The following is a 15,783-nucleotide window of genomic DNA, read 5'->3' as shown; positions in this document are numbered from 1 at the left end:
TCGAAAGTGGGAGACTAACGCCAGCGATGCCCACTGGAACTCTCGCGAGATTCGCCTGAAAAAGCCATAACTCGCGACACCCCTTCCCAAACGCCCCAACGGACCTGCGCATGCGCCAGCGGCCGCACCCTTTAACCGCCCCCGGGGTCATGTGACAGGGAGGGCTGGGCTAGTCCCGCCCCGCCTGCTTCTATTAGGGGGCGTAGAGACAGTGGCCGTAAACACCGGAGAACCTAGCAGCACTCTAAACGCCCTCTTAAAGGACGTCTCGAGGCGGAAGGGCCCTTTCTTCCGAGTCGTTCGTCACCGGAAGTGGCTAAAGTGAAAAGCCCGCCCCCAAACGCGGCACAAAGGAGCCCCCCCGGAAGTCAGCTTTCCTTGGCGCTATTTCCGGCGCTCTAGAGCGAGCGCGTGGGTTCTATGGTTCTTCTGTTGCGCCTCTAAGTTTCGAGCCACGAAACGTTCTGCTCAACTCGCTGGTTTTCCGGCGACACTCTAGGGCGGAGAAGCGGCACTCTATGATACGCAGAGGGGGCTGGCGCGCAGGAGGGTGACCGACGCTCTAGCAGGCCCCTGTGGCCCGACTTCCGGCGCTCTATAGTGTTCGGGGCGGCGCTCTAGGCGGCGGCGGCCGCGCTCTATGGCCCCGCGCCGCCGGGCCAGCCGGACTGTGGGGGACGTTGCCCTGCTGAACCGAGCGGGGCCGCCATGGAGCCCGAGGCGCTGGAGGCGCGGATCAGTGAGTGCGGCGGCCGGGGCCCCTCCCCCACCCCCCGGATCCGGATTGGGATTAGGGTTGCGGACCCCGTGCACACGGCGCGGGGGGAGGGGCGGGGCGGCCCTCGGGCTCACGAGACTTCTCCCCCCTTCTCCCCGCAGACCGGGCCACCAACCCGCTGAACAAGAGCCTGGACTGGGACAGCATCGATGCCTTCTGCCAGCAGCTCAACAAGGAGCCGGAGGGGTGAGCACCTGCCTGGGCGCTGCCACCTGCGTACGCACGCACTTGCACACACATGTCTGTGTACATGCCCGTGGGCGTGCACACACCTGTGTGTGTGTGTGGGTGCAGACACGTATACACACATCTGCACCTGCATGCCTGTGCAGCCCCAGGCCTTGAGGGACCCCTGCATCTGTGTCAGGCTGAGGCCTCCAGGACATCAGGAAGATGCCTGCGCTGCGGGCCCAGGAGCTGTACAGTGGAGGTGCAGGGGTGTCCTGTGGCCCCACAGCTGCAGGAGCTCCCTGGGCCGGACATATCCATACGGTGACAGGATGGCCATGCCCTGCTGCACTGACTGGCCCCTCAGTCCCAGGATCCCCCATTCTTCAGTCTGTAGAGCAGTGTTTCTCCGGGCTGTAAAGCCAGGGTTGGGGATGTGGGAGGGGGAGGTGCTGGGGCAAGGGCTGGACAGCAGAGAGAAGCAGCATCTGGTAGGAAGTGCTGGCCCATCCCTGAGCAAGTAGCAGCATTTATTTCAGCGCACTTTCCCCCACCCTGCTGCTGCTGGAGGCCACTGCCCTCTGCTCCAGTCTGGCACAGAGATCACCCTTTTTTCTGCTTCTTGCAGCTCTGTAGCATCTTGCTCATGCATGTGTGGGGTCATGTAGGCTTCACCTCAGAGGCAGATGCGTTCACGCTACAGCAAAGGACTCCTGGAAAGTTTGGAAGAAGCATCAATTGTCCTTTGGGGCTGGCAAAACTCCAGTGATGTGTTAATGAAGTTGCCATGAGCTGTAGAAACTGGGGGGGGTGGGGGCGGGGCAGTGCAAAAGGCACACGGATTCATGGGTAAAAAGTGTTCCCTTTCTGGAAACCCCAGACCCTGAGCTCTTCTCCCATAACCACTTTGCTTTGCTCCCTCCCAGCCCCCCACTTGCTACCCGGCTTCTAGCTCACAAGATCCAATCCCCGCAGGAGTGGGAAGCTATCCAGGCCCTGACGGTAAGAGGGAAGATTTCCAGACTGGAAGGGCTGGGTGGTGGGGGAGTGCCCCAGGGCTGTGTGGGGAGAAAGGGCTCAGGACTCCAGTGCATTCCTCTGGATTGGACAAAGCCCAGACTCACTCTGGGCTCCCTCACCCGACTCATAGGCTGGTCCAAAGTCTTCTGAAGTCTGTGGGAGTCTTTCTGTTGACATCTGTGGGCATTGGGTTAGTGCCCTACTAGGTGAAGGCTCCTGAGTCTCTGATTCCCCTGTGACACGGACGGATACCCCCCAGGATGTGTTGGGGATTCCTGAGTGCTGGAGGCTGTAGAGGCAGAGGGATGGCCAGTGGATTAGTCTGGACAAGCCCTGCGTACAGTTCCTCTTAATATTCACTCTTCGTTACTGTGAGAGGACACTGAGCCATGTGGACCTGTGGTCTGATGACATTGTGACATCTCTTACATTTGTATTCACTGTCTGCCCTTGTAGGGCTGGGTGGTGACAGTCCCACCAGCTATTTCTCCCCTATCACAGTCTGTCACGTTTCAGGCATGTACCGAAGTCGTGTTGCTTCCTCTGCTCCCCGCCCTCTATGATGGCAAGCTTGGGGAGGGGATTCCCTCCTGTCTTATTAGAAGTGGGGGTGGCCACAGCAGGCAAACTAGGGGTTCATGGACCAGGTTCAGAGCCTCATTTTCCTCTACCTCACGCAGGCATTTCCTTGCTAGGGTGGGGGGGTGGATCTGGTTCCTCAGTGTGCTGACCTCCGCCCTAGGCTTAGCCTCTGCCTTCCCTCTCAGGTGCTGGAGACCTGCATGAAGAACTGTGGCAAGCGCTTCCATGATGAGGTGGGCAAGTTCCGCTTCCTCAACGAGCTCATCAAGGTGGTGTCCCCCAAGGTGGGTCCAGCACTGATGGGCCTGAGGGGAGGAAGTGAGCTAACCCTCAGACAAGGAGGCTGAGCTTCCTGGGCTAGAGCAAAGGTAGCACCAGAAGGGGTGTGGCCTTGTGGGTGGGAAATCCTCCATGAGCTGCTACAGTATGGGGTGAGGACTCGCCTTCCATTCCTCCTCGAGGGCTGTTTCCAGCTTGTGAGAGTGGCCCAGTGGCAGGCTGGCTGAGGAGTCGTCAAAGTATCTGGGAGCAAGTGGCCTGGGTTGGGTCCTAGTGTTGCTGCCTGCACTCTGACTGCCGCTGCTCTTCTCTGGTTTGGGAGCTGGGTAACATCCCTGTATCCATGGTGAGGTGGAGAGCATCTCCAGTATTTCATGTCAGGGTGACATCTGCCTCCACTGCCCTGAACTAAAATGAGAAGGAGCACAGCCAATCGCCAGGAAGCAAGAGTGTACCTGGGCGTGGTGCCCTGCTCACCCCCTCAGCTAAAGACTGAGGGAGAGCCAGCATGGTCCCCTCCCACAGGTCTTTATCACAGCAAAGACAGCCCAGCAATAGGAAGTCCCATAGTGCATCTGTGGGGGAGGGAGGTGAGCAAAGCAAGTGGACAGTACTCCCTGGGCCCTTGCAAGGCTGTGCCATAGTGTCTCTGGGAGGGGGGGAGGGAGCGAATGGGGCCCCAGCTGCAGCCCCTGAGAAGCCCATGTCACTGGGCTGCTGAATCGGAGTATAGGCAGTCTTCGCACTTAGGGCCGGTTATGTTCCTAGAAAAGGCCCTGTAAGTCTAAAGGAATTAAATCTGATTTTTGCGTAGAAACAATATTATAATAAGGGGTTGTGTTCCTGACCAAGGGCCTGATGCTCAACTTTTTATAGGAATGACTGTAAACACCATATTTAAATCAACTATAAATGATATACCCTGTACAGTGTATAGCTTTCTAAAGTGTACTGTATATTAATTGATTAAATAGGGCAATACAGTAACTAATCACAAAAAAATTTATTTAATTAGAAGGTGAAGGAACACCTTCACCAGGGTCATGGAATTCAGAAGGGCTTCTTTGGGGAGATTTTGTGGAGACTTAGGGCCACTTAATGGCCTTGTGAGAAACTGATCCAGGGATGTTTGTTTTGCTGCCCTCATTTTCTTATTGTAAATTTCCCTGTAGTGCCGTAAGTGCAAGGATCTAGCGCTGTAAGTAATAACATGGGTATAAATGGCAGAGTGCCACAAGTGCAAATCGGCATAAGTCGAAATGCCATAAGTCGAGGACTGCCTGTACAGCAAGTCTGCCCCTTATCTGCAGTAGCTGTAGCAGCTGCTGCGCAAGTGCAGGGAGCAGGGGCAGGGAAGATTCTATTCCCCCTCCTGTGCACTGCTCCTGCCCTCCAGTGGTCAAACTCCCCCCACCTCTGCCCCTGGTGCTGAAAGGTCTCTTCCCCTTCCCCCCACCCCCCCCGCCTCCGCTGTCAGAAAGTGCTCCCCCTTGGGTTGTACAGTAAAAGTGCCCCTCCTGCCAAGGGGTGCTCTGATTCCTGCTGTGTTTGGTTGGGCCAGTTGGTGACCAGGCCCATGCCCTTACCAATATGCACCCTTACTTTCCAAGGATGCAGAGTCTGGACTGGCCTTCCCTGTGTCACTGACATGCCCCTCACTGCCTGGCGCTGCATGGCTACCATCTGAGCATAAGATCTCTGCTCTGGTACACCACCCACCCTCTGGTGTGCTGGAAGTCAAATGTAGTTGGGCCATGTTGCAAGGAGCCATGTGGGTTCTTGTTCTTCCTTTACACTTCTCCCATGCTGTTGGAAGCCAGTTCATTTATCTGTGCAAGGTGATGAACCTGCCTCCTTCCAAATCAGCTCACCACCTTTTCCTCTTTTCCCCCCTCTCCTCAGTACCTTGGCAGCCGAACTTCAGAAAAGGTAAAGTCAAAGATCCTGGAGCTGATGTATAGCTGGACGCTGGGGTTGCCTCTCGAGGTGAAGATTACAGAGGCCTACCAGATGCTGAAAAAACAAGGTGAGAGCCTCAAACTTTCAGGGGCAGGAGCCTTTCTTCTTCCCTCCAGCCATCTGTGGTGAAGGAAATGGAGACCAGATGGATTCTAGGTTTGTTTGCTTCTGGCCTCTCAGGGAGGTTGACCAACTCAGAATCTGGAGAAATTGAATGGGGTTACCTTGGAAATCCAAGCAAGATGGAGGGTGTCCTTGGCATATTGAATTGGTAGAATAGTGTAGCAGGAGGTGACACCTGCTTTACCCTTGGTAGCTTGGCCTCCAAAAGGCTAGGTGGAGGACAGAGGTTGCCACTGGGCATAGAGTGACTTGCTATTAGGTGGTGGAGATGCTGCAGAGGACCTGGCTGAGAGTCACTGGGGGGAGAAGGAGGCAAGAGGAAGATCTGCCCCTTGCATGCCTTAATTGGCCCGTGGTTAGATTTGACTGGTGGTAGGGGATGGGATGCCATCACATGGAACAAAGCAGGGCTGCAGTGGGGAGCAGAAAGCGGCCATCTGTTTGCTCTGGTGAAGTGAGGCCTTAAACATAGTGACCTCTGTGCTCATTTCCCCTGCAGGCATTGTGAAATGCGACCCAAAGCTGCCAGATGATGCTCCCTTCCCACCACCTCCTCCCCGGCCCAAAAACATCATCTTTGATGATGAGGAGAAGTCCAAGGTAAGAGCTCAGTAGCAGGATGAAGCCTTCCTAGCCTGTGTCTTCTCCTCTGAGACCTCTAGGCAGGGATGGCACATCTCTTCCCTGTACTTATCCTCACTGAAAAGAAAAATGGATACATGGAGGGCCTAAGCCAAAGAAAGTCAACAGGAAGATTCTATCTAGTAGGCTTCCCTTGGAGGCTGAGAGCGTACTTACCATTTGAACCATGGAACTTCTTGCCACAGGACACTGCTCATGACCATAGCTCAGCAAAGCCTTGTCACTAGCCCAGCAGCTGCTGCAACTCTGACACACAGTCCCTATGTCACAGGAGCCTCTTGCCACATGGCATAAAGTGGTTCCAGCTCAATTCACACCCTCTTTTCCTGTTCTTCCTTCTCACCGTGACCCTCTTATTGCCCAACTGTTTTGTATCTCTTGAGCCATTAGCCATCATTGTAGCTGGGTTACTACACAGAAACCTCTGCTCACTGCCCATGTGACTTCTCTCCCTCTGTGGTAGGGGAAAGCTAAACGGTGAAGAGTGCACAGACAGAGTTACCACAGAGCAGCTGTGTGGTACAGCCAACCATTTTAACGTGCTGTACTTTCTTTGTATGAATAGGGTCCAGTCAAACCCACATACTAGAGGTTGCACTATTTTAACTTCAAAAACTATGAGTAGGCCAGACCTCAAAGTCCCTCCGCAGTCCAGCCTTTGCACATCTTTGCCAGCCTAGATACTAGGGTTGTTCAGCTCTGGAATGTGCCTGGTGTGAAGCTGAATTCTAATGGGAGACCACCACCACCCCCCCTTGCCAGGGTGGAGATTTGAAAAAAAGGAAAAAAGATTCTGAAATCTTTCATCAGAAAAGCAAAAAATGGGCACAGGCTTTGCCAGGCAGTTCTGAGGTCACTTCTGTGGCTGAGTTACCTTGTGCTCAGGGAGGGAGGGATGTGATTTTTATTGGAAATCCTTCCAATCTTCATTCCACATGAATGGCACAGTTTGAGAACTATTCTTGTGGGACTGACCCTTGGTTCCACCTGGCTGTGTTTAGGATTAGTCCCATTTGACTAGTCCCCATGTCTCCCCATCTCTCTTGCAGATGCTGGCTCGCCTGCTGAAAAGCTCCCACCCTGAGGATCTCCGAGCTGCCAACAAGCTCATCAAGGAGATGGTCCAGGAGGTGGGCCCACTGCCTCATGTAGTATTGCTGGGAGGGGGTAATGTCTGTGGTGTGCTCAGTGGCCAGGTCTCCTTGTTGTTGTAGCAGGGTGGAGAAACCTGGAACACCATGCCAGAGGTAGTGGGATAGGATGGAGCCAGTGACCAGTCAGCCTGACACCTTGCACTGTTGTGGCAGGAAATAAAGGCCATTTCATGCTGCATCAGTGGAAGGGCTGATAGGGTGACTTGGAAATGACTTTTCACTTTGGTTGTCTGGGAGCTCAATGCTGATAAGCATGCAACAGTGGCCACGGCACCAACTGCTGGAGCATTCTCAGCCTCTTGGCCAGGTGCTGGGACTCATTGTGGCCCAGCTGGTTGCTTGACAGTCTCAGGAGAGAAGAGTCCATTCAGATGAGCTGTTTTGGGGACAGTGACACTTGCCTAGTCTCTTTAAATGCCATTTGAAGTGGGTGACTTAATTGTGTTTTTCCTAGCCTTGCAGCAGGGACAGGGGGAAGGAAGGTCAGACCCCCTTCCTGGTTTACCTCACCTATGCCCACTTCTGCTTGTTGTGCATCAGGACCAGAAGCGAATGGAGAAGATCTCTAAGAGGGTGAATGCTATTGAGGAAGTGAACAACAACGTGAAATTGCTGACTGAGATGGTGACCAGCTACACCAAAGGGGAGACAACAGAAAGCAATGAGGACCTCATGAAGGTGAGGAGGGTGGTGCTAGGAGTCCTTTCTCCCTTTTCCCTCACAACCAGGCCTCCAGTGCCCCCAGCCTGTGGCAGGGTGGTGCTTGCTTTCAGGCTTCCCCATCACCTGCCAAGCACCTCTTACTGTTGTCTGCCTCAGCCCCCTTTCTTTCCCACAGGAGCTGTATCAGCGTTGCGAGCGAATGAGGCCCATGCTCTTCCGGCTCGCCAGCGACACGGAGGACAATGACGAAGCACTGGGTGAGCAGAGTTGGCTACTATGCACATGCTGTGCTCCCCACTTCCCCCCTCCCCACCTATTTCTTCCAGCCTGGCATTCTTCTCCAGCCACTAGATGGCACCCCAGCCCCACTCAGACTGTGGGTTGCTGTTCAGCAGATCAACCTTTGTGGTGGTGGCTGGGAGGTGGCAGGCATTCTGCCATGTGCCCCTTGTTTCATGATGGGGTTGGAGAAAAACACTGCAAGTGCAGCAGGGAGGGGGCAGGCAGGGACACGGTAAATGCTGAAGGCAGTGTGCACATGCCTGGAACATCAGCTTGCAATGACAGATGCCTTTGCAACAGCTGGCTGCTAGTTTTGGTGCGTCTGACATGACCCCCTCTCTGAGCCTTGTACAGCCCTACCCCAGAGTAATCTGCATGAGTTTAGTGTAAAAAGTCTCGGGGGGGAATTAATTGGGGTAAAACTACACCCACATGTCATTTGCCCACAGCTAGCCTGGGTTAATTGTTGCTCGAGGCATGCAAGCTGTTACCTCCTCCTCTGCTACTGTAATAGCAGCCTACTGTGTGCAGGTGCCTTGAGATTATCTGTTCGTTTGTCTACTCCCGTATCGTGGTGTAATTTACATTAATTACTCCAGTGTAAACATGTAGTGTCCAGACTCTACAAGGAACAAGAAGGGGATCCAGGGCCTGTGGCTGAACAGTCAGTAGGCACCTACCTCTCTGCTGTCTACAATGTCCCCCCACACCTCCTCTTTCAGCGGAAATCCTGCAAGCCAATGACAACTTGACGCAGGTGATCAACCTGTACAAGCAGCTTGTTAAAGGAGAGGAGATCAATGGAGAGACTGTGGCTGGCCCCCTCCAAGGTGAGGAGACCTCCAGAGGGAGGGAACCTAAGGGGGATATACCACAGGGGAAGCGGCAGTCAGCCCCTTGCGAGGTGAGGAGACCCTGAACAGAGAAGCAGAAGTGTGCAATCTTGGTACTGAAGGAGGTTAGCAGACAGCCTGTGCAGAGAGAAGGGCTGAGTATTGTCCTGCTGCTTTGGAATGGGAGAGCAAAGATGGGTACTAGGGTTATGTGACACACCCCCTCCCCTCCCCCCCGGTGGGGATAAGTCATGATCACCACATGACCCAAGTGGGGCTTAGAGATGGGCACAGTTCCCAGCAGAGGAAGAAAGGGGGTGGTTGGGGGTTTTGAAGCTTTTTGTTGACCACCACCACTTCTTCCTACCTACAGGGAGCACCTCTGCACTCCTGGACCTGTCTGGGCTGGACATGGTGACAGGCCCCTCCTACCCAGCCTTACCCACCCTCTCAGGTGGCACTGGAGTCCCTGTGCCTGACCAAGCCAGCTCCATCTCCCTGCTGGATGATGAGCTCATGTCTTTAGGTGAGGGGAGAGGTACAGAAAGTGTTTGGCCATCTACTCATTAACATGGTGGGATGCCCAATTGGAAAAGTACAGACCTTATGAAGAACCTACAGTGGGGTGGACTGGAGCTTGGAAAGCCAGACAGTGCATGAAGGCTGGAGTAGGGAATGCTCCTCACTGCCAGTTTACTTCTGAGTCTTGATCTTCAGGTGCCTGAGGAAAGCTGCGGTATTCAACTGTTTTTCCCTAGAAGTGAGAGTGACTGAAGAGTTAATTAGGGAAGACAGTCCCAGCCTTGCACCTTGTTCACCACTACTGTGGTTGAACATGGTATTTGTTGCACCAGTGCTCCTGCCACAGAAGGAACTTTCCATAAAATGCTGTGGTCTGCTGGTGGATGCACAACATAAGGTCAAACAAAGGTCCTTCTGAACATAACTGCCCACTGAGCTAGCATGGCTATAGCACAGTTGTGTGCAGCCAGCAAAACACAAGGCAGCAATGTGGCTACCCTCATGTCTGGCTACCTCAGACTCTCCTGATACCTACTTCAAGCTGGGTCATGTGGGGTGGCCTTTAGTGTGATTCCAAAACGAGCCTCAAGTGGCCATCTCTGAATCTGCAGCAAGATGCCCTAAATGCCTTCCTTCCCATGCCCCAGCAGGTCCCTCATATGAAACCCAAGAGGGGGTAGCTGCTTTTGGGACACAAAGGAGAAATTACAGTGCTGTGAACCCCTTGCCAGATCTTGGTCTCAGGTGAACAGTGAGACAAGCTGGAGCTGTTTCAGCCAGAGAAAGACTCAAGTTTTGTGCTTCGGAAGCCAGAGCAAGAGGTGTTACCCTCTCTGTCAGCAAGGCCCTTTACTATGGAGTAAATCATAGGCAGTATTTTGACCATCTTCAACAGGAACTTGGGCTTCTATGCCATTGAAATGTGTTCAAGAGACTTTTTTCTTCATATTCATCGTGGTACTATAGAAGTCTGGTGGCACCAGTGTGTTCCTTCTGAAGGACAGCCCTCTTGAATCTCCTGTCCCTTACCTCCCTGCCCTGGTCAAGCTGTTTGTAAATACACCCTTTCCCCCAGTTACCAGCAGGGCCCTTTTCTGACTTCTTCCCTTCTCTCCAGGGCTGAATGACCCACCACCCCCCTCTGCACAGGGCATGGGCAGCAGTGGCTGGAACAGTTTTCAGGTAAGGGGTTTGGAGCAGTGAGTGGGTGGGGGAGGTCCCATCACTGTCTGGGCTTGGGGGAGGACATACCCAGAGTTCATGGTTGCATGGGGTGATGAAGTCAGTGCCCTAGAGGCAGCAGGGCTCAGCCATTAGGTCCAGCCCCTACAGGCTGCCCTCATCATCCTTGCAGTCATCAGACAGCAGTGAGCTTGGCATCCCCTCCAACACGGCTGTTTCAGCAACCCGAGCAGATGTGGGAGATCTTGGACGAAAGACTTCTTCTGCCACCAGTGGCCTGGATGACCTGGACCTGCTGGGGAAAACTCTGTTACAACAGTCACTGCCTCCAGAGTCTCAACAAGTCCGGTGGTAAGATGCTGTAGGAACAAAAAGGGGTCTTGTGTGCCTACTTCACCTAGAAGAATTTCTGGGTGAGATTCCTCCCACCTTCCTGAGCCCTGTCTGGCACACTTGTTTCTACAGCCTCATGCCTTCTGTCCCCAGGGAGAAGCAGCCACCCCCACGACTCACCTTGCGGGATCTCCAGAACAAGAGCAGCTCTGGTGCCTCAGTAAAGATCACGGGCACTCCAGCCCTGCTCGGCAACATCTCCCTGAGCCCTGCCACCACCCAGCCCTCTCCCTTGGAGCAGCCTTCCTCCACCTCGCTCCCAACAACTGCTCCCATGCCAACTGGAGCTGTCCCTGCTGCTGCCCTGGTCGGGTCCCCTGCTGCTATGTCACCCCAGGAGATCTCGCTGGCTAATATCACGGTGCCTCTGGAGTCGATCAAGCCAAGTGAGTGCCTGGAGAAGGGTCCAGAAGATTTCTCCTCATCACTGGGAATCGGGGAATGGGTTCTTCCACCCGCTCATCTGGGCGGAAGCTCCATTTGAGGGCTTCTTTCTCTGGTCCTACTGACTCTGCTCCCCTCTGCCACTGTGCAGGCAGCATCCTCCCCGTCACGGTCTATGACCAGCATGGCTTCCGTGTCCTCTTCCACTTCGCCCGTGACTCCCTGCCTGAGCGGCCTGATGTGCTGGTGGTGGTGATCTCCATGCTCAGCACGGCCCCGCTCCCTATCTGCAACATTGTCTTTCAGTCAGCTGTCCCTAAGGTAAGGGCTGTCCCCAGTACCAAGGGATCTTGTTGGCCAGCAGTTCTGGGGCAGAGGGACCTGATACCCACACCCCCACATGCTCCCCTCCAGTTGCCTTTGGCAGATAGGATTGGGAAGAGGCAAAGCTCCAAGTGGAGCCTGGGAGGGTTGTTCCTCTTACCACATGCCCACAACTAACAGCTGCATTCTGTCTCGGACAGTGATTCTCAACCTTTTGGACTTGGCACCCCTCCATAACTTTTGTGAGTTGGGTGGCATGTAATTTCACAAGTAATGCATATATTGCAGTGTGTGCCTTTGAAAAGGGAAAGGACAGTGGGGCTGGAGGGCCAGGCAGGGGCAAGTCTGAGCTTGTACTTATCCCCTCTTGCCTCACAGCCCCCTTCAAAGGATGGCACCCTGGTTGAAAATAACTGCTCTGGGCCATAGAAGAATGCTACAGATTTGGGGAGGAAGAGGGCGGGAGGCTTAAGTCCTGTTCCCAGCTCTGCCACTGACCTCTGCTGGGTGTCTGTGGGCAAGTCATTTCACCTCAGTTCTGTAGAATGTGGGGGTGGGATGTGTTCCTTTCCTGGGGAGTCCAAGACCAGTGGGACAACAAGAACCACCTCCTGGCTCTTCCATAGCCAAGTGGCTGAGTGCCCTCTGGGGAGCCAGGGCATCTTCCTGAGGGGAGGAGAGAGCAGGATCCCATGCAAGAGCTAGGAGGAGGAGGGTACCTGTCTCTCATGGGGGCACAAAACTACTTGCTGCTACTTGAGAGATCTCATGATCCCCCAGGTGATGAAAGTCAAGCTGCAGCCTCCCTCAGGGACAGAGCTCCCAGCATTTAACCCCATCGTCCACCCAACTGCCATCACCCAAGTCCTGCTGCTTGCGAACCCACAGAAGGTAATAGTGCCTCCCTGCCACACACAGGCCTTCCCCATGGCTGGGCCTGCCAATGATACTCAAACTAGAGCTGTTCTTCTTTCCTTTCCCCATGCTTGCTCCCACTCTCCCTACCATGCTGTGCCTTGGGGATGGGGAGTCCTCTGCTTCTCTCATAAACTATGGTCTCCAACACATCTCTTGACCACATTTCCTGTCTCTCTCCTTCCCAGGAGAAAGTGAGGCTACGATACAAGTTGACCTTCACCATGGGGGAGCAGACTTACAACGAGATGGGGGATGTGGACCAGTTCCCCCCTCCAGAGTCCTGGGGGAACCTCTAGGTCCTACAGCCTGTGGGCTGCTTCTGAATCCTGGTGGCTCTTTGGTGCCCTGCTCCAGTTCCCCTCAGGATGGCAGGGGCCTCATCTGGGGCTGGTATTCAGCTGATGCTGCTGCTCTCCTGCTCTGGCACTGGATTGTGAAGGGCTGGGGCCGGAGAGCACATGAAGGATGGTGGGAAGGCTCAGAGCCAAAGGGAGGCAAGGCAAAGCTGCTCTGGCTCTACAGCCTGTTCCTGTCCTAACCCCGCTTCCCTTTCTGCAAGAGTGGAGCTGGGATCAGCACAGGGTAGTGCAGCAAGCCCCAGCCTGACCACACAGCCAAGGACCTACTCTTTTCCTGGTGTGGGTGCATGGGGTATTTTGCATTGCTCCCTCCCCTGAGCTGCTTCCTGTTCCCTGGTTGCCAGCAAACTAACTCACCTGGTCCACAGCTGAGGGAGTTCTCTCCTGCAGCTGTGCTCTAATCTTCTATTCTGGTTCCTGTCATGATTCTATGCCTGTGACATGCTGAGAAGCGGGCACAGACCAAGACTGAACAGGGCCTGGGTGAAGCTGGGGATACTGACCTGCTTTGCTGGAAAGTAGACATCCATTCTTGGGGCAGTGGAGGTCTGCTGGGTTTCTTTGCTCTGATTTCATGGCCAGAGCTGTTTGGGGGTGGGTAGTGAAGAGCCAGAGGATCAGTGTGGTGGTTTAGTGCTTCAGCTTAGTGACCTGTAGGCTGGGACTTGGATCCTGGCACTGAATCGAGGAAGGGGCTGTCCTGCTGCCACAAGAAGTGAGGATCCATAGCAAGCCCTGTGTCCATGGGCCAAGATGCCTTCTGTGAGAAGGCCTGGCTGGGGCCTGCCAGGCACAGAGGTGGGTAAGGGACATGTGGCCTTTTGTAACCCTTGGAGGAGGATTGTGCTGCTCCGGCCTTCCCTCCCCACCCCTTGCAGGAACCTGATGTGCGAAGGAGTTCACGCACTCAGCCCACTAACTGAACTTCTGTTTGGGGTTTTCTTGGTTCTTTCACTTCATTGTCCCCACCCAGGTGAACCAAAAGACCAGTAGATGAGACCTTCTCTCACTGAGGTCACCACCAGGAGGAGCACCTGGGCAATGAGGAGGGGGATCCTGCTTCCCTGCAATCCCCTATTTTTATTGTACCGGGGGTAGGGGGTGGGCATTTCTCTATGCTGGTCTCTGCAGAACTGGCTCGGGGTTGCTTACTGATAAGGGGCCCTAGCTCCTCCATGGCTTCCTTGGGGGCAGACAGCACTGTTCCTGGTAGAGATTCCAGCTGTATGAGAGCAGGCTTTTCTCCCAGCTTTGGGGACTCCAGCAGCTCAATCACTGTGACACAACTGGTATCTGCTGGAACATAATGCTGGTACAATAAGGGCAGCAACAGCCCAACTGCAAAGCTGTACCTTTCACTATCACTACATTGCTGACCAGCTTGCAGGCTATAGTGATGCCTCTACCCCTGCCCAGGAACCTCCTGGGCTCTGAACTCTAAGATGACTGCATCTGAGTACAGTGGTTTGAATCATGAGGAAATACTTTTTCCCTAGAAAGGGCTTGGAGAAAAAGAGCACGGATGGAGGCCTTGCCTGGATGCTACAGAGACCAGCCGGTGCCATTGTACTGTGCCCTGGGGGAAGTCTCTGAACCCCGTGATTGGAGGGAAGGTCCCTGAACTGGGCCTCTGCTGTGTCTTATTTTTCTTTTTTGGTCTCTTTCAGGGTTTTGTATGGATTTTCTTTGCAGATCTTGCTTGGTTCTAGAACTGACTTGTATATATTTTCAGTGCAAATTCTATAAATGGAAAAGAATTTAAAGAAAACCGCCCGGCGCGAAATCTGCTGTATTTATGGGAAATAAAGAGTTCTTTCCTCATGTCTGTGCCTGGGTGAGAGCCTGTCTGGATGGAGTATGTCTGGGAACTCCTCTGTTTGGCAGTGTCCCTACTGCCTCTTCTCCCCTGCTGTGGGTGCCCCTTGTTGGTGCTGAGGAGACATTCCCATCCCCTTCTGAGTGGAGGTGGGGGTGGGGTTGTCTTGGCACACTTAAGTCCAAAGAGGAAGTGGTACTAGTGTGAAGGAGACGGTCCCATGACCTGTAAACTGGTCTAAAAGCACAAAACCCTTATTGGAAAGTAAAGGGCTAGACACTGTCTTCCAGCTGCTTTGTGTATGTGACAGTCTTGCCCACAGACCCAAACTTGCCCTGTCTCATTCAAGTAGGTGTTACCTCAGCCTGTGAAGCTTGGGCCCCTTCCTACGTTCCATTCACAGCCAAGATGGAGCATAGCACCAGCCCACGAGAAGCTAAAGTCAAGGCTCTCTACTGCCGTGACCTGCATTCTGCTAGCTCTCATGAGCGGGAAGAATAGCTATTCCTGCCGGGCCTGGAAGTCCCCTAGTGTCTACTCAATTCCTGTTTCGGTGTGTTAGTTACTCCCAGGCTTGTTAGGGTGTTAACTGCCTCCTGCAATGGAGGGGGACTGCAGCAGGAGCCAGGGCCAGGCATTGCTGCAGGGGAAGGGTGACTTTGTGGTTCTGCTGCAGGGACCAGACATGAAGGCTGAGGCCTCTTCCCTGCTCCCATCCATATGGTGCACAGTTTGCACCCAGGTAGCTTTGCTACATGCATGCTTCGGTGCCAACTTCTTCCTTTGGGGCTTTCTATGGAACCTCTGCACTCACTGCCAGAATTCATTCCCCTGGCTTGCTGTGCTGCACGGCCCTATGTGTTGGCTGAGCCTGGGGAGGAACTTATCTTGGATATAGCAAGCTGTGGTATGCAGGGGTTGAATGGGTCACTTTCAGCAGTGAGAACAGCCCTGGTTTTCCTTGCGAGGCAGGAGTTGTAGTTGGTGTAAGGTCTGTCTGCTGCTAGAAACTTCTATTAAAAAAACAATATCCAAATCCCCACCTCCCAAGCCTATGCTGTAAATTATTTGGAGTCCTGCTCCTAGGCTGGGAGTGACAGTAAGATCTGGTTGTGTTAAACGGGTTCTGGGACCAGCTTGTATTTACTACGTACTTGCTTTCTACTGCTCTCTGCTCTTCTCCCCTTGCTCTGTATGGTTCCTGGGAGGCACTGAATCTGGAGGTGTCTGATTGCGCTCTGGGTTTCCTTCATATGGATTCTGGCTGAGAGCTCATGAGAAGACAGTCATGGTGGTACCATGCAGTTCTGCACTGACCCTGTTTGAGAGAAAAGGAAACCTCAGCTCAGCAGGTGGGGAAGGCCAGCTAAGGATCCAAACCTCATCTTGGAAATGCCCAGCC

General features: G+C 53.9%; 1 protein-coding gene across 1 annotated transcript; it reads left to right on the top strand.

Moving 5' to 3' along the window:
• Positions 1-291: 291 nt before the first annotated feature.
• GGA1 (golgi associated, gamma adaptin ear containing, ARF binding protein 1) lies at positions 292-14,403 on the top strand. Its single transcript, XM_090043070.1, has 17 exons — positions 292-739; positions 880-964; positions 1,873-1,948; positions 2,734-2,832; positions 4,730-4,853; positions 5,409-5,509; positions 6,601-6,681; positions 7,246-7,383; positions 7,544-7,625; positions 8,373-8,480; positions 8,857-9,009; positions 10,123-10,187; positions 10,360-10,538; positions 10,674-10,966; positions 11,116-11,285; positions 12,069-12,179; positions 12,392-14,403. Exons 1-17 carry the CDS (start codon positions 709-711, stop codon positions 12,500-12,502), a joined length of 2,007 nt encoding a protein of 668 aa, XP_089899196.1. The 5' UTR covers positions 292-708; the 3' UTR covers positions 12,503-14,403.
• Positions 14,404-15,783: the final 1,380 nt, after the last annotated feature.

Source organism: Crocodylus siamensis, chromosome 4 (assembly GCF_052110815.1).
Source record: "Crocodylus siamensis isolate JL-2025a chromosome 4, ASM5211081v1, whole genome shotgun sequence".
Taxonomy (NCBI): domain Eukaryota; kingdom Metazoa; phylum Chordata; order Crocodylia; family Crocodylidae; genus Crocodylus; species Crocodylus siamensis.
The sequence above is the reverse complement of the archived record's forward strand: the minus strand, read 5'-3'. Positions and strand labels throughout refer to the sequence as shown.